Below are 20,124 nucleotides of genomic sequence, written 5' to 3'. Positions count from 1 at the left end.
AATTGCATTTCGATAGCCTTGCTTTGTTTCGGTATGATAAACAATTTTTGCAGTAATGTTCGGAAGATATGAAGATTTATTCACACAAGAACAATTTTATTTCCCTCGGGGAAATATGATTTTCTTGAGAGAATAGATCTCCATATCTACATTCAATAAATGTATATTATCATTCAAATGAAGTTGAAATTAATGTGTACAATTTATTGTCTCACCACAATACATATACAAAGATTAAGTATAATGGATGAAAGTGAAAAGTTGTTAAAAACGGTTGTAAATCACCACTCAAATTCCACTGAAAATATATTTCGTTGTAGAGAAATATGTGAAATGAATATACTATTGCCTATCTATAACGATTTCCACTTGTCGTGGGCAGGATAACGACGACGAGTACTTGTTTGACGACAGTCGGCTGTTCATTCTTGATCGCCGTCCTGTTTGTAGTGAATCTCGTCTGAATAACAAAGATTTTATTTTTGATTTAAATTTTGGGTGTATGATAGCGTACACTATTGGATTAAAAACTGTCGATGTTTTAGCTATGAGACCAGAAATAGCTGACAAATATGGAGTTATCAATTCCTGGTTCCCAAACAGGCCAATCATTGCAGTGACAGTGTACGGCAGCCAGGACACAACAAAGAGGCAAACTAAGCCCATGATTATCAACGCTGTGCGGATTTCTGCTCGTACTCGATAACGCTGCATTCGGCAATTAAGAGACGCATTATCCCCGTGCTTCGACAACGAAAGATTTCGACGACGAACTATCATAGCTGTCACAATTTTACAATAAGCAAGAACAATGACAAAAACGGGTAGGATAAATTCACATGTTGCGATTGCAACTATGAAACTAATCGTTGTTATATCTCTGGTAAGATAATCAAACGAGCATGTCGTTCGAACACCCTCCAATTGATACCGACTCCAACCCAATGCAGGACTAATAGCCCAAATTAAGGCATAGGTCCATATCACCAACGCGGCCTTGTAAGTCTTCCATTTTGGAGCAGGATCTGCTGAATTGACTCGCATCACTATGGAACAGTATCGGTCAACGGCTATCACAGTTAACGAGTTGATGGTCACTAACCCACAAAGACCCGTCAGGGTTCCATATACTTGACACACTGCAATAGAAATACATGTATTGATATTTTAAGCGAATATAAATTCATCATATTGTAAAATATTTCAGATGCCACACTAAGTCCTTGCTGCAAATAACTTTTAAATACTTTTTCAATTAATTTGTGAAAAAACAACGGTATATTGAACCGCAACTTTTCCGTACAGTTTCCGGCAAGCTCGAAAAACATCGGAAGTTGTTTTCCTGGTTGTCGGAAGTGTCTGAGAAGTTGTTATTCTATAGAACGATACTGGATTCGCGTGGATCCAAATACTGAAGATTGGGACATGTGTCTCATGTGATCAATGGATGCGTTTGGTGTGATATTTGGCCCTCAAATATCTGTTAGAAAAGTTTGCGTTTGGTAAAATGGGAGTTGGATTTGGCACAGCCACTCGATAAACTGAACTTTGCATGTACAAATAACAGAAAAAAGTGGGAGAGGCGAATGAATGGTATTAAAACATGATTGACTTGTACATGGAATTCATGTTCTACCTTTAAGAGAATTTTACTTCTCGTTTAAACTCAGCATTTCGCAAATTCTACGGTCATTATAACGATCTAGTCTGTCAATACAACCTGTCATTGGGTCAAAAGCATACCAATTGTTTGGCCGTTCTTTACACACTGACTTTAACTGCGGATTACTCCGTTTACCTGATCGAGATATAGGACCCATGGTGGGTGTGACCGGTGGGATGCTTACTCCTTCTATAAACCTGATCCTACCTCTGGTATGTCCAGGGGTCCTTGTTTGCCCCCAGCTCTTAATTTTTTCCGTGATTATAGAAGTCACTGTTACAACTTTTTGTAATAATTCATTAACAGTTACTGATATGTACAAACACATGGATAAACACAAAAGACTTTTTAATTTAGTTGAACATGTTTTGTGCTGACACAGATCTTGAAAGTAAGTAATAAGTTGAAAACTGTCCAATATGTCAGATATCGAATGGTCCGGGAATGTTCTGGGAAGTTTTTGCCTTATAATTTTAAAGTTAAAACATTTTACCGAAATTACATATGGAGGTTGTACACTACACTACAGTTTTTCTTGGGGGTTTTCCCATTCATCCCTTTTTGTTCGCCATCTTTTTGCTTGTTGTACACTTTGGAACAAGTTTCCAAGGTCTGTATTTTAACTAGTTATTGTTTGTTATTTGTGATAATCATGTATGGGGGAAAATCAGGACAGATGTGTTGAAATCCTATGTAATTACATTGTATGTATCTACTGATTTCCCCCTGTTTGAACTGGTCAGTACCATATTTATTTGTGAAATTATCTATATGGGAAAAATCAGAAATGATGGGTTGATATATTGTGCAAGATTATGACAGTGTTCGTGGATCGCTGATTTCCCCCCTTCTTTGTATGAACCTTTATCTTCGTCATTTGTTGTCTAAAATAAATGACATATATTTCATTCTCATATAGTTTTACAGTGTTGATTTTTAAAGCAAAAACAAGCTTCGGTGAGCTGTCCTCTTGAAAAGGAAATAGTATGAGACATAAAGTGCATTATGTTTTCGATTATTGAGTTTGACGAGAAGAAACCACGTATATTCATAATTTTGCCTTAAATTGTCGCACTGGACAAAAACTACCATTATAAACACATTAGCAAACATGAGTTTCAAATTTTGAAATTATGAGCGACCGTTCATCTTGTCTTTGGTAAACTATTCGGCATGCCGGATTGCGATTGCATTCGTAAAATCATTATCTAGTTTTCAATACGGAGAGTCATTTATTTTACATAAGGAACATTAAATTAGGAGCTGCAAGTACATGTAACTTACAAAACATTAATCACATTTTATTTACTGTATATTATATCAATAAATAAACATAACTAATGCACACAATTATTTTTAAAAAAGTTCTTAAATTCGATATCGTTCATGTGCGCAACAATTCAAACATGCAAAAAGTTCTTCCTCTATGCAATATCTTTCAATTGTGATTTCCAGCGCTTGCGCGGGGTTTCACCTAGTTGATTATAAATATTATAGGATATGTTATTTAACGTTTTTGCGTTCGTTATTAACCCTCTCCTCTCCCACCTTAAGAAAACCCAGAAATAAAAATTAAAAAGAACCCAGTGAAACCACAAAGAAAGGCGGAAAGTAACAACAAATCAAAAGCAAGTATTCTTAACGTTTCTGCTTTACGATGTATCTGTCGAATAAAATGTCACAAACAATTGTTGTCGTGGGAGTTTATGCGTCATATGGTTCCCAACTTTGGAACGAAATAGAGTCACTTCTGTTTGTAATTAGGGTCAGGTTGTTGCCGATGTCGGTGTCATTCCAGACGTCATAAATGAATCTGATATGGCGTAGGGTGTTGTGAGGGTTTAATGGGGACAATCAATGCCACGTGAATGTGTTTGACAAAGAATCTATTGACATTGTTTGATATATACGTAGGTATAGGGTGTTCGCGAATTATATTATTTATTTTATCTATGTTAACATTTTCTTGAATGAAGAAAATGGTCCATTGACGTACTTTTAACTGCTGTTATATTTTTGTAATTTCAAAATAAAACACATTCATTGATCGTCTGATTTAATGAGAACAATTGTTTGTACCGTATAGCGGGTAATTTTGTTTGTACCATATAGCGGGTAATTTTGTTTGTACCGTATAGCGGGTAATTTTGTTTGTACCGTATATTGGTTAATTTGTTTGTACTGTACAGCGGGTAATTTTGTTTGTTCCATACAGCGGGTAATTTTGTTTGTACTGCACAGCGGGTAATTTTGTTTGTACCGTACATCGGGTAATTTTGTTTGTACTGTATATCGGGTGATTTTGTTTGTACTGTATATCGGGTAATTTTGTTTGCATTGCATATCGGGTAACATCTGCATCACATTCTATAAACTTAATCTGCATCACATTCTATTAACTTAATCTGCATCACATTTTATAATCTTAATCTGTATCACTTTCTATAAGCTTAAGTTGTCTTTTATTTTATGACCCAATAACATGTTAAATTCATCCCCCCGCCAGGGAACATAAAACGTATATTATGGTAAGTAATATAATTCATTTCGATATTATTTTAAATTCAAGCCTGAAACGCATCTGACAAGTATATTTTCTTAGCTGGTGACTTATTCCATCAATGATTTGGAAAAGTATTAATTTAAATTACCAACGGAGACATGTAAATTAACTTTTGTTTGTAACACGCAAATTGATTGGCTCTGCAACGTGCTTGATACTTAAATCATTGATGCCATGAACGCTTGACGTTCTATTTAAATTCATCCCAAAAAGATAATTAAAAGCGTAATTAAAGTGATAAATAAAATTACAAGTAATGAATTTAGTAGCAAAGTATGTTATCGAGTTAAGAATAACTCCGTGCAGATTACGCTCCTCAATTTTAAACCTGTAACCTACAGCAAGCTACGTAATTACCCAATACCATGCAGAGCTATTAAATTCATCCCTAAAGAAATTATTTTCCTCCGCTTAAAAGTCTCTACCGAAAAGAAAACATTGCATACCCCCATTAAGCTAGGATGTTGGCTTTTGGTGGATTAGAATGTTTTAACCTTTGTGCTCTTACCTGTTTTTCCGTACGGCCATTCTTGGAGGAAACTGGCGACGACAAGGAGCGGAAAATCCACCAGGGACATCACTAAGTTTGCCACGGAAAGATTAATGATGAACACATTGGAAGAAGTTCGAAGACTGCGAAAACTGCAATAAAAACAGATTATTGATAATTTCAAATGACATAACCGTGTCCGTTGATTGAATTGGTTTACGCTCTCACGTAAACAATGATTTGAAAGTGACTGTTTCAATTAATTCCGTACTGATGAAAATAAAATAGCTTTTTTGCATATAATTAACTTGCATGATAGCTTATCATACAGCACAAGGCAATTCTACACAGACGATTCAATTGTATACATGCGAATTATTTGTACAGACAATTCAATTGTACACAGGCCATTCAATTCTACACAGATCTAAAGTTAACTTGGACTTCCAATATATTGCATTGTTAGGTTTTATTGTGGTTCGTAATAAATTTTTGACCAATCTTCTTTCAAAATCGTCTCCCTCTTTGAAGGGACACCTTCCTTCACTACAATGAGAGAAAAGATGAGCAAGCTCACATACCCCACGCTCCAACATTGCTTAACAGTGCCTCACGTATATTACTGCAAGAACAAGACAGACGGGCTCGAAATTCTAAGTTCAAAATGGGCGTAACTCCCAGAAAAATGATTGAATCAGAATTTCCTGGAAATATGCAAATCTACACAGTGTGTCCTTATTAACTACAAAGTTTCACCAAGTTCTGTTGAGCGATCTCAGAGGAAGGGACAAGAAGCTAATAAGAAAGGGAATAACGGACAAACGGGTCAAAAACATTATCCCCTCTGCAACTTCGTTGCGTAGGGTATACTAAAACTGAATTCTATTTACCTGAGGATGCTTTGTATTTAAATGAGGGTGAAATTGACATGGAAAAGGCCAGGTATACAACAGATATACATGTACGCCAGAGAATGGCGGATCACCACCACCACAACAACAACACACACACACACATCAACTTTCGCGAACCGATAGTTTTTTTTTTTTAACCAAATATAATCAGGGCAATCTTAATTGAAGGTACTTGCATGTACCACCGTACATTATTAATAAATGATTACTTATGTACAGTTGATGTCCTGCTTCTCGTCATGTAGAATTTATCTGAGATCTGTTCCGTCGTTGTCGCGGAAAGTATGAAATATTCCATTTCCAGTCCAAAGAGACATATCGGCAATCAATGCGACACGCTGTTGCTCAGTTTCAGTTATCATAAACAAGATGGTAATCCGTGGGAACATTTTATAATTTTCTTAAGTTTTAGAATTAGTGGTAAAGGGCATGAAAATGATTTATTTTATTATTGTATTACGTTACTGAAGGGGTTGTTATCCGTCTGCCCGAGTCCCACTCCACTACCTTAAAACCATTAGAGAAATACGTATGTACCTCTGTAATACAATAGGTTTTCTGTCATTGTTCTATCGAATTTAATTGTTGACGTAGTTTTCAAAAGTGGCAAAAAGGTTCAATATTCATGATCTGCAGAAGTCATCGGCTTATCGATTTCACAGATGAAAACTTCAATTCGCAAACTGAAAAAAATATAGATCACCATATATATATATATATATATATATATATATATATATATACTGAAAATTAAACCGGTTGAGTTATTATATATATATGATTGAAAAAATAGAGAGAGAGAGAGAGAGAGAGAGAGAGAGAGAGAGAGAGAGAGAGAGAGAGAGAGAGAACCATCCTGCTTCCTTTGCTAAGGGTGACAACTTTTCAGTACAATTTATTAGTGATGAATAAGAAATAATTTAAGAGAACAGTGATCCTACTGATGAGGTAATTATACTTCATCTTTTTGCACTTAGATTAAACTTTATAAGATATATCACAATTGATTTTGCAACAAACGACACAATCAGGACCCTGTGGACGCGCCGATTCGGGCAATGACAAGAAGCTGTATACTAGTGCTGAGAAGATATACGTGTAGAGATGTATACAAATATATAATCAATAGAAATTCGCATTAAATTTCTAGAATCTACGATCTTTTAATGACTGATGCTATTTCATCCGACAATCAAGGAATTCCCAATAGCCAATAGGTTAGAGGGAACTGACATTTCATGCGCCACCTATACTATCGGCAGTACCCAATTTCTACAGGAGAAGCTCTTCAAGACAATTAAGTCAGCATTTTAAAAAATGTCAAATTTGCACCACAGGTGCCCGTTTCATTAATCAATAACTTATCTAGTGCAGTCAGCGATAGGAGCAAGATGTCCTTCCCTTCCGGAGTATCACGATTTCTGCCTGCTTCATCAGTGAAACATGAGGCAGATACGGAACTCTAGTAGAAAATCACGATATTTGAGTGAACGGTTTTAATAGTCAGAACAATGATGAAATTTTATATTTCAATCAATTATTAATCTTTTAATTCATTGAGATAAAACTAAATTGCTATTTAGTTTAAAATTCTGATGAATTGTATCTTCAATTTTAGCAACATACATGTATTCAATTTTCGGTACTAGAATGGAATCTGCATCTGATCAATTTGGTATCCTAGCAGAGCCCATTAATTAAACGAGTTATGATCCACGGGTGATTAGTGTTTAAGATAATGGCTCCTTACACTGCCAGGAGTATTGTTTATTTTTCCGTTCTTCAAAGTTGACGGTAACACTTTAAGGAGACTAGATACACAGGCAGTAACATTTTTTAAAAGTTGACTTATATACTGCTTAAATCAAAGTAGGCACGTTAAGAAGACTAAATGAGACGGAGGTATGGATGGATGATATGAAGTTTCAAAAAAAATATACAGAAATTTTCCATTCAACATAAACCGATTTTTTTTTTCAATTTTGGCTTAAAAGAAGATGTAAGCCCAACACCATGCGTTAAGTGTAATGACGCTGAATTAAAAATATGTATTATATATTCAAATGGAATACATTTTTCACTGTGCAGCGCGAGTTATTTCCCCCTGAATACAGGGATCACACCAATCGTAACTGCTCGGCTACTTTCGTAACCGCAAATGGACCTCGTATGTGGATCGATGCCATCAGATTCGGTTGCCATGTATACACAAATGTAACTATGACATCACAGTCGTACGTTACAATATGAAACGCGAGCTTTTAGTAGTCTCGTGCAACCAGACGCTCGGCTGTCTCCGTAAATCTCCGTCGGAGATTTGCGGAGACAGCCGAGTGTCTGGTTAAACGAAACTAGAACTTTTAGATGCATTTTAAAAAGATATTATACATATCTAAGGTATTCTACCACTATCAATTTCCACTTATATGTTTATGTATATGAGTGAATAAGACATTAATGATACCAAAACTGAATCTGTGGTGAAAATCTAAAGAACACTTTATACAGGGATTTGGTTCTAGCCTTTTAACTTCATCCGCGCTGCCGGCGAAGAAATGCATCGATTTGATGCAATTCTTGCGCCGATTCTTACCGGTTACAGAAAAATACGAGCGCGTAATCCGATTGAGAGCACACAACACGTTGCGGTCCTCAAGTGATTGCGTCCTTATAAGGGAATAGATGAGACGGGAAATCACAATCAAATAATATTGCATACAGGAAGGACTTTTTTATAATGCATGTTAAAATTGTTGCGCACATGAATTGACATCTTCACAAGTCAAGGGTTATTGATTCGTTACCTCGCACTAACCCTTGACATCAGTCGCTATTTAAAAGTTGGACTCGAGAAGAAGCATATGATTGGTTTGCAGCCTGAAGCTGCAAACCAATCAGACAACGGCTTTTATAATCGGTCGAAAACAAAACTAAACAGTAAACACGCATGGCGACGGCATTATGGTGTAGAATTTGTGGCCAATTAGTACAAGACAGATACCGTCGATTGATTTTCGGGAGTTCGTTTTGCTTGAAGAAACAATTAGACGAGGTTTTGGGGTATGAGCCGAATGAAAATGATGGATTGTCGAAGTACGTTTGTCGACTATGTTTAAACAAATTGTCCAAAATAATGGGAACAACTTCGTAAGATAGCGATTTACCACTGCCGGTTTTAGTCCCAATAAAAACATCTTTTCCTTCTCTGATACATGATATCGAAAGCTTTTAGTTTTCAGTCAAATGATCGATTTGATGTTTTTCATATATCTTTTCGTCAACGGACACTATTTTTTACTTTCTGTTTATTCCCTTACCAAACTTTCATCTGAAACAAGAAATCCCATTGGCTGATTAATTTTAGCGTATTGCGTCATCCTTCTTCTCGAGCCCAACTTTTAAATAGCGACTGATGTCAAGGGTTAGTGCGAGGTAACGAATCAATAACTCTTGATTTGTGAAGATGATGAATTGAATGAACGATATCTTTAATTCAAATGAATCTAAGAACATTTTTGAATACTTGCGTGCATTAGTTATATTATATTCATTTATGTCATATACAGTAAATAAAACTTGATAGTTAGGAAGTTACTTAAAGCTCCAAATTAAATGCTCCTTATGTAATATGAATGGTCTCTTTCCATATTGAAAATTGGATAATGATTTTACGAATGCAATTGTAATCCGTCATGCCGAATAGTTGACCAAAGGCAAAATGAACGGTCGTTCTTAATTTCAAAATTTGAAACTCAGTATTGCGGTGTGTTTATAATGGTGATTTTTGATCAGTGCGACAATGTATACACATCGTGTCTAGCTTCTAGTCAAACGCAATAATCAATTACAACATAATGCACCATATGAATGACAAACAGAAAAACTGTTATATCATAAACAGTGGCCTGATTCCAGGGACATTGTCAGGTAGTGTACAACCTAATTTCGGTAAAATGTTTTAACTTTAAAGTTATAAAGATCAAAAACATCCTCAAAACAGTCCCGAACCATTCGATATCTGACACGGATTTTGACTACGGATAACTCCGTTTACCTGACCAAAATATAGGGCTTACGGCGGGTGTGATCGGTCGACAGGGGATGCTTACTCCTCCTAGGCACCTGATCCCACCTCTGGTATATCCAGAGGTCCGTGTTTGTCCAACTTTCTGTTTTGTACATGTATTGCTTATAGGAGTTGTGAGATTGATCACCGTTCGTTATCTTCGCCTTTCATTGGGCAGTTTTCGACTTGTTACTAACTTTCAACAGCCAAAATAAAAACGTTTTTGTATTTATCCATGTGTTTGTAAATATCGGTAACTATTGATACATTATTACAAAAAGTCGTGACAGTGACTTATTTAATCAAGGGAAATATTAAAGGGAAAGGCAACCCTAGCCACATTGTTGATTTTATGAATAAAGTATTACTTACTGATATCGTAAATGATAGTCTTTAACAATAAACCCCTTGCTTAACGATTAAATCATTATTAATCCTTCATATATTTTAAATTACCCGCCGCTAAGAGAGCGGCCATTGAAGTCTAATTTATGACGTCACACCGTCTGTTCCGGTTTATTTCATCAGCAGCACTGTAAACATGACAAGTCACGGACAGTTAAGTTTGGAGCCGTATAAATTTGAGCCCGTTCTTTTTCAAGATATAATGAAGAAAAGAAGACGTTCAATCGAGTCGTAGACCAAGCAGACGGTACACGTTTCTTCATATAAATGTCTCGAACCTCAACTTGTCATTACACAAATGATGGATCCACAGTTTACGTAGTCTTTTCTTTTCAGATGACTTGGTTAGGTCAGGAATTTAAAAAAAAGACTTTTTTACATCTCCCGTTCGCATTAGTTAAATTATCTGCTTGACAGGAACGCATCAACCTATTTATTTGTAAAATCTACCACATGCATATCTTCGATGATCTAAGAATATCATCAAAACCGCAACAGACGGTGTGACGTCAAGAGTTCTACATCATGGCAGCCTCTATATATAGTGGGAATTTCAATTTTAACGTTTTCAAATTAGTACTGAAGCTTATTTAGGCCGTATATCAACAGTATAGTAAGACAAATTTTTATCATATAATCAATCCTATCATTTCTCCCGTAAATTTTTGGGTTTCCTTTCCCTTTAAGAACATCGAAAATATCAGATGAATATCGTATTTAAAGGTTTATCGATGTGTCAGATCGTTACTCTCGGGAGGGGTTGTCCTTCGTTGAAGTAATATGATTATAAATCTCCATAAAAATGATAAATATCGACCCAGTCAAAACTATCATAAGTATAACTAACACTGAACACCTACACAATTCTATGCTGATCATGTTGTAAACCAATCGCAACTTCTCGGCTTGCCGGAAAGGTCCGATAATGTGCGATTGGTTGTAGACCTAAGCGTCTATAATGATATAATGTCTTTGGGGCTTCGTTCTGGAAATTTCCATAAGACTGCTTCAAGACTAAAATTACGGATTGAAGAAACGAACAGGCATATTTCATTTATTCAAAAATTATCGAAACTTATTTCTTCTGCAAGATCAAAATCAAGCATCGATAAACAACAGGTTTACTTCATACCGTATTATCTAAGTTGTTATTAAAATTTTTAAAAAACTGGCGGAGATCCGCCAAAGCGTGTCCGCCAATGTACTCTCATTTTTGCTACTTCAGGGTAATTTATGGAAAACGATAGTAGGTTTTTAATGATTTTACAACATTTACTAATCAAACAAAATTCTATTGTAGCTTACGGACTTCACCTCACATATGGGATAATATTAAAGGTACAAGCAGTAACTCTGAAGCAAGCGTTTCGGTGTTTATTTGCAAAAATTTTTAATTTATAAGTATAGATAGATAGAGAATTTACTCTTTCTGGCTGTAATTAAGAGTCAGTTAAGGATTTCTTGTAGAAATTAAGTGTAATTACTGACAAATGATATGTCTGTACAAAAATCTTAGTCATTGATTAAATCTTCCTGTGTGTGATTGTTCGCAAAATGAATAAAATCGACTAAAATAACTGAAAACATGCACCTCTTTGTGATTTCTGTCATAGGTTCCTCAAAATTTAATCTGCTAACGTGCTCAAACTACTTTTCATCTTTGAACTAGACCGCTAGTACGTGATAGAATAGTTAGTAATATTTGACTACATTCATTCACTTCCGGCAAACTAAAGCACGTTCAAGTGAACTATAGTTTTACTTTTGTGATTATAGTTTGCAATCGAACTCCACCAATATATATATAGACCTTTACGTCGTGACATGATTTTATATTGTGACGTCATGTGTGCGCTTTATTTATAGGGCTGAAACGATATGCCCCCTTCAAGATACGATAAATATTGCAATTCTTCTGCCACGATTCAATACTTCCAATACGATAAAATTTACAGAAGACACCAATAATAACATTGAAGAAAAATTTGATTACCAAGATTCACAATCATAATTTTAAAAGCAAAATGTTTCCAAACCGCTGAATGGTAAGATGCCTGTTGGTTCTGTAGTTTAAACTGATAAAGTTCATTATTGTTCTCGAAAGACTCAAGGCAAACTACAGTCTGAACGTTATATATATGTGACGCTATTTTGTATGGTGTCCGGATAGGGCCATTTGCAAAAGCGTGACTGCGCGTCAGTCACAACACGCCATCACGCCAACAAGCAACGCGCCTTCGCGCTCTCACGCTAACAAGCAACGCGCCTTCACGCAGACAAGCAACGCGCCTTCGCACTCTCACGCCAACAAGCAACGCGCCTTCGCACTCTCACGCCAACAAGCAACGCGCCTTCGCACTCTCACGCCAACAAGCAACGTGCCTTCGCGCTCTCACGCCAACAAGCAACGCGCCTTCGCGCTCTCACGCCAACAAGCAACGCGCCTTCGCGCTCTCACGCCAACAAGCAACGCGCCTTCGCGCAGACAAGCAACGCGCCTTCGCGCTCTCACGCCAACAAGCAACGCGCCTTCGCGCAGACAAGCAACACGCCTTCGCGCTCTCACGACAAGCATTACGCCTTCGCGCAGCGTTGCTTGTCTGCGCGAAGGCGCGTTGCTTGTTGGCGTGAGAGCGCGAAGGCGCGTTGCTTGTTGGCGTGAGAGCGCGAAGGTGTGTTACTTGTTGGCGTGAGAGCGCAAAGGCGCGTTGCTTGTTGGCATGAGAGCGCGAAGGTGCGTTGCTTGTTGTCGTGAGAGCGCGAAGGCGCGTTGCTTGTCTGCGCGAAGGTGCGTTGCTTGTTGTCATGAGAGCGCGAAGGCGCGTTGCTTGTTGGCGTGAGAGCGCGAAGGTGCGTTGCTTGTTGGCGTGAGAGCGCGAAGGCGCGTTGCTTGTTGGCGTGAGAGCGCGAAGGTGCGTTGCTTGTTGGCGTGATGGCGTGTTGGGACTAACGCGCAGTCACGCTTTTGCAAATGGCCCTATCCGGACACCATAATTTTGTTCCTGATGCAGGTAAAAAATAAGTACAAGCCTAGCTTGATGTGTTTTACTGAACCAGACTGTAATAAACGTATCGAACCGAAAATCGAGGCAATGAATCGTACATTAAATCGGGTGTTTATATTGAACAGTATCGATATTTCGGTGAATCGATTCAGCCCTAAGTCTGCTTATGTACACTGTACATTTTGGGATGTTGGCTTTTAAATTAACTTTACTCGGGACACCTTAACCCCACTGCGCATATGATAGTATTTGATTATAGTGGAATTATAAAATTCAGGATCCAATGAATTGAATTTCAGGATCATAGAATTGAGCTTTGTACTGATATATTGTAATTAAGCGTAGTACTGCTGTGCTGTCATTGGGTGTAAAGATGCTAAAATGTAAATGAGCAGTTTGTTGTTAAAGACTGTTGACGTTTTGTTGTTACATGACACGTCGCCCAGTATAAAAAGGTGTCACTCTGTGGAGTCTATAAGGGACACAGGCTCCTACAGATCGGTTGGTGTCCCTCGGATTATCCTTCGAGATATCAAAGATTTATCTATTTTGTATTGCTTGTAGGAGTTATGAGATTGATCACTGTTCGTTATCTTCACCTTGCATTTAACTATCGAGTTTGTATCTCTGCTGGTGGACAGTCTGTCTCCGAGGATACTTGTCGCTCGATATATGTTCCTTCATGAATATACACAATAACGAAACAATACTGGTTGACACGTCGCCCAGTATAAAAAGGTGTCACTCTGTGGAGTCTATAAGGGACACAAGCTCCTACAGATCGGTTGGTGTCCCTCGGACTATCCTTCGAGATATCAAAGATTTATCTATTTTGTATTGCTTGTAGGAGTTATGAGATTGATTACTGTTCGTTATCTTCACCTTGCATGTACATTGTAATACGGGACTTTCGAGATACGGATCCACTTTGACTTTTATCGCGCGTTGAACGTAATTGTAGGGCATGTCGCTTCCGGATTACAATAACAACTAAGTAAACCAACGTGGAATTCTTCAATTGCTATCAAGTTACTGCATTTTTAATGCTATCTTTGAAAGAAAGGAATCACTACAACCATTTTATAGGAGAATACAATTGATTAAATTATGCGAGTCGGCGCGGGAAATAAATCTGGGGAATATCTTAAGGATATCGGTAAAACTTTACGCCTTGCATCCAATGGTACGCGTCTAAATGCGCCCTTTCCATTCCATCTAATTTACACCCAGGTCCTAAGCACCAATAATGACTTGGATCGTCATCGTGGGACTGCACATAGCTCTTTATGGACCGTCTGTTAGCAAAACACCATATGTATCGATGTCAACTTTGCCCTACAATTGGTTATTATCACGTGACCGTGGTGTATAAACGTCAAATATAATCGGTCGTTCCGGCATATCCCGAAAGTTCCGTATTGAGCTTTGTGCTGCTTTGTTGTAATTGAGTGATATACTGCTATGTTGCATTTGAGCACTTGGTTTTCTGTTCGGGAAAACTTTATTCAATTTCTTATTTCGACATATTTCGTTACGTATGAGGGGCGTGTCGTTTCCTACAATCAATTCAGCGTAAAACGGACCAAATTAACATTAGAGTAAAACGGAATCAGCAGTAATCGACATTAAACTTTAAATCATTGTACAATTTAAGTCACAGGATTATTTAGCGAGATATGAAGGTACTACACTCTGACTATGGCAGCTAACTAGGTCGTGTGTTGTAATTGCCCATAACTGCAAGTGAAAATCACAGAATAACAACCAAAGATGAGATAAAATTTGATAGTAGGCCATTAAAACAATTTCCCCACTTTGTTAAAAGTGTGTTGAACAACTTCTTGATTTAACACTTACAATTGTGAAAGTGCATTGATCAGGACTACATTTTGACGTACCTTGAAATGTTTTAAAACCAAAATAATTGAGAGTTGCTCTTTTATCCATCAATGTTAATACAACCTCAATTGCATGGGTGATCCATTGATTATTTCTATCTCCTTCGCAACATAGTAATGTCCAATCTAAGCAAATGAAGCCTTTCTTTGCTTGCTGTTCGAAAGTAATTTAAAGCACTGTGGAGGTGGGTTTACATTAATCAGTTTCATTTAGTTGGTGAATATATCATAATCATGTCAGCTTCCAAGGAAAACGACGAGACTTGACGAATATTCTACAAATACTTTTAGATTATTGATTAACGATTGTGACAATAACTGTAACATCTTATTGTGCCAAATCCGCAAGGACGCATTCACATTAGCAAGGTCAATTATAGACGTGTATTATTTCATGAAAAGTTGAAAATAACGAACATTCATCAATCTCATAGCTGCTACAAAAACTACGAAATTTAGCGTAGGGCAAACACGGATCTCTGGACATACCAAATGTGCGATCATATGCCTAGGAGAAAGCATTCCCTATTGACCAGTCACACCTGCCGTGAGCACTATATTTCGAGCGGGTAAACGGAGTAATCTGTGGTCAAAATGAGTGTGCAAAGATTGATTGTAAAATGTTTAACGTCCCTCTCAAAAACCTTCTGTGACACGGGACCTTGGTTTTTACGGACTCGTCCGTAAAACTGCCCCATTTAGTCGCCTCTCACGACAAGTAAAGGATTCTGTGGACCTATTCTAACCCGGATCCCCATGGTAATGTCCGCAATTGTTATAAAAGATGCCCGACAGCATTAGTTTGTATTCGTAAAGAATGTCTAAGGCCGTGAGAGCCGAGCATAGGCTTAAATTTTGCAGCCCGTCACCGGCGATCGTGACGTCTCCATATGAGTAAAAAATTCTCGAGAGAGACGTTAAATAATATACAATCAATCAATCAATTAAAGTACTTGTGTGTAGATTGGTTGACGTCCCTCTCGAGAATCTTTCACTCATGTGGAGACGTCACCATTGTCGATGAAGGGCTGCAAAATTAGGCCTATACTCGGTGCTTACGGCTTTTTAGTAGGGAGGGATCTTTATCGTGCCACACTTGCATGCTGTGACACTGGGCCTCGGTTTTTGTGGTCTCATCCGAAGGACCGCCCCATTTAGTGGCGTCTTACGACAAGCAAGGGGTACTGAGGATACGGATCCCCACGGGACTACTTGTGCGCAGAATCAGAGTGATGTTCAAGTTGTATGGTCCGAATTTCTTCAATTCTTTTTTTTAACTCTTGTAACAACGCTGTTAAATTATCGCACGTACGCATTTATGACGCTGCACATGCCATGCATTATTTCACCTGTTTTAACCAGAATTATTTGATTTTTACATCGGTGTTTACAAACAACCGTCACTCAGCCATTTCAAGTTACAGTCACGTGCTCAGTTCAGACTTTCAGATCATCGGTGATCCTATCTGTGTAAAGCTGTGTATTTTGTTACAACAGCACCGTGGCATAAGTTTAAGAGAAATAAAAATATCAAATACTTCTTAATAATTCGTATTTTTACGCTCTTTCAGCCTTACTTAAAGTCTGGTAAGACGGTTGCGTTTTGTTTATATACCTCATGTTGGGATCCCCCTGACCGGCGTGGGGCTATTTATAGACGTCTTACAAACAATGTATAATTTATGCGTACCCGCTACTATTTACTTTTAAATAATCTTCTCACGGTTTTCATTTACATGCAAAAGTTTTCAAGCATGTAATTAAGGGAAAGTTAATAACTTTGAAAACTAATTAATCTGCTTTAAAGTAATTATGAACAAAAATAATACATGAACATCGGATCATACAGCTTTAACAAAGTAATGTTTTTGGATGACTGAGCATAAAATATGAATGAAGAAGCAGTTGCCTACGTCAAAAAAATCTAGTCTTTAACTTATCATAAGGAATGGTCGTATAGAGTGCAGAAAGTCGTGTGTTAAGATGTTGTTGATTTGGGAATTTTTTTTTATTTCAAATTGACTAAAAGTTGTTTTGATTTTTTTATAATCCAAATTTGATTTACACCACTTCTCGAATGTGGCCCTATATATTTATAAACTTTAAAAACATGATACATCTTTAAAATACTTGGGCATTTTACAAATTATGTACAAGGTTCTCAAAGGCAGCTGGCAAAATAGATTGTTAAAATTATCTGAAATATGTTGCAAAGTTTACAAAAACTAACACTCGCGTCAATGCTGACATTTTCTGTAATTTCAATCATCAATATCTGACACTATTTTGCTTCTGACCAAATTATGCACCAACGTTGAATGTTGAATAATGATACGATAATGTACTCCTAATTAACAGAACATTACAAGATTTTTTTTCTTCGATATTTTTGATATTATGTTTACTAAATACTCCATATATATTGACGGAGTCAATCGATTGTCACTGTAAATAGGAATTGTCTACACCTTTTCATGAGATCGATCTTTACCATTTGCGTTGAGATCGTCGTACCTACGGATGAGACCGTAAAAAATGAGGCCGCGTGTCACAGCAGGTGTGGCACGATAAAGATCCCTCCCTTCTCAAAGGCTGTAAGCGCCTAGTATAGGCTTAAATTTTGCAGCCCTTCACCAACAGTGGTGACGTCTCCATGAGTGAAAAATTCTCGAGAGGGACGTTAAACAAATTAAACAAATATACAATCAATGCACCTAAATTTTGCAGCCCTTCAACGGCAATGCTGACGTATAAATATGAGTGGAAATAAATTCCAGTGTGGTGTTAAATAATCAAATCAATATTACACTTTTCATTTTGTTTTGATCTTGGTGAGCACTGCTCTTAAGTAATACATGACAGTGACCAAGGACGCAAGGGGGGGGGGGGGGGGGATTTGGAATACTAATTCCAAATGACGTACGCCCTCGCCTCAGTTTTAAACTACGTCGCTACAAATAATCAGACATGCACGTATGTTGGTAGAGTAAAATGAATTCTTTACTAAAAATTTATTTCTGTTTCTGTATGTTTTAGAGAACTTTTTGAGATTTCAAAATTCAAACCGGCTCGACTTGAAGTTCAACAGTCCAGTTTTAGTGTCCTAGTGGTTAGTTCGGTCGCTTCGCGTCAAACATTAGATGCTATCCTCGACGCCCGGCATTTAGAAGTGAGAGTCGCGCACTAACGATTAAAATCGGTGGTCCCGTGTCGTGACAGACGTTAGCACCTTAAAGAACCCTCACTGTAACGGCCCTTATCACGTGGTTCTTCACCCCCGGAGCTGGTGACGTGTCTATATGAATAAAACAAATTCTTCAGCCGGGATGTGAAATGAACAAAAACAAACAAACGCTATTTTCTCACCAAACTATTTTGAAACTGTAATGGTGAAGGGGGTTATAAAAGCCAAAGTAGTCTCAAAATAATGGAACAACCATGCCACCCCTGCAATTAGATTGATTCAAATGGTATATACACGAAATCAATACCATGATTTAAAGAAACAAAGGGCTGAGTAGGCTATAGTGGCCAGTAACTATTTAATTCAGACATACAAGTATGTTAACCTTATTGGTTAATATCCTAGCGGAAGTACACGCCACATATTCTATAGACATCCAAACGTGTAGAAGGACATGGTTTCTCCATGCTCGATTGGTGATCAGTGTTTTTCTCATCCACCCATTCTTCATAAGAGCGTAATGGTTTGGTTCATGAGAAACAGGCCAGTTATTTATGAAAGGTGAAGACAACGAACAGTGATCAATCTCATAATTCCTATAAGCAATACAAAATAGAGAATTGGGCAAACATGGACCCCTGGGTATACTAGAGGTGGGATCAGATACCTAGGTCATCCATAGTAAACGACAGGGTACAGGAATTCAGATATTAATAATGGAGTTAATCTATATATTGATTTCAGATATTAATAATGGAGTTAATCTATATATTGATTTCAGATATTAATAATGGAGTTAATCTATATATCGATTTCAGATATTAATAATGGAGTTAATCTATATATCGATTTCAGATATTAATAATGGAGTTAATCTATATATCGATTTCAGATATTAATAATGGAGTTAATCTATATATCGATTTCAGATATTAATAATGGAGTTAATCTATATATCGATTTCAAATATTAATAATGGAGTTAATCTATATATCGATTTCAGATATTAATAATGGAGTTAATCTATATATCGATTTCAGATATTAATAATGGAGTTAATCTATATATCGATTTCAGATATTAATAATGGAGTTAATCTATATATCGATTTCAGATATTAATAATGGAGTTAATCTACTTCTCTATCGACATTTCAATTCCACGGATCATTCTTTTTTGTCCATAAGGGTTTGAATTCTGGAGAAAATCTACTATCACCCCAACAGTTCCATTTTAAACGACATATCGCATGTTACTAAACTTTGTAATTTTCTTTAGCAAGATTAATTCTTTGCATTCCTAAAATGACTCTAAATGTGTTTTAAATGGAATATTTTCAGTAGTTTTCTAGTTTGAAAGCCACGAAATTCAAATCTTGCGATATGCATACAATGTACCTACTTTCGATATTGTATGCGACCTAGGTGTTGGTAATTTTATAAACGGATCAGATATAATCCGCAAAAAAAGCGCGGACACAAAAAATTACCCACGTCTTTTTCCTCACACCTTCCTTCGAAAACTTGAAAAAAGAGTCTACATCCCTTCTTATGACACTAACTGCATCCGTGAGCGGCATAAAACACTGTAATGCATTTGTTATTTATAAGTCGTTAACGTTATTAGCTTTTTCTGTAGATTTAAAAATCTAATCCGTTTATAAAATGGCCAACACCTAAGGTCGCATATGACGCATAAAATATCGAAAGTAGATAACGGAACGGGGAGGGATTTAAAAAATTAGAATGATTAATGTAGCTAAGACAACACCAAAATAATACATATTTACTTGTTTAAGCAAGGAATACACATGTGAAATATCAAAGCCCTAGCACTGACTGTTCAAAAGTTATTAGCAAAGTTAAAGTTTCAGACAGAATGACAGACAGGACAAAAACAAAATCCCCCCCCCCCCCCATAAAAATTATCATACCTG

At 37.0% G+C, this 20,124-nt stretch overlaps 1 protein-coding gene across 1 annotated transcript in view; it reads right to left on the bottom strand.

Moving 5' to 3' along the window:
- Positions 1 to 246: 246 nt before the first annotated feature.
- LOC125671443 (rhodopsin-like) overlaps positions 247 to 20,124 on the bottom strand; it is a 44,244-nt gene continuing 24,366 nt past the window's right edge. The window contains exons 2-3 of the mRNA XM_048907193.2: positions 4,735 to 4,868; positions 247 to 1,139 (exon numbers count right to left, since the gene is read on the bottom strand). Coding sequence (XP_048763150.1) covers positions 343 to 1,139; positions 4,735 to 4,868 — 931 coding nt within the window. The 3' untranslated portion in view covers positions 247 to 342. The remainder of the gene's footprint in view (positions 1,140 to 4,734; positions 4,869 to 20,124) is intronic.

The sequence above is a fragment of the Ostrea edulis genome, chromosome 4 (assembly GCF_947568905.1).
Source record: "Ostrea edulis chromosome 4, xbOstEdul1.1, whole genome shotgun sequence".
Classification (NCBI taxonomy): domain Eukaryota; kingdom Metazoa; phylum Mollusca; class Bivalvia; order Ostreida; family Ostreidae; genus Ostrea; species Ostrea edulis.
Note: the sequence above shows the minus strand (reverse complement) of the source record. Positions and strands in the feature narration are given on the sequence as shown.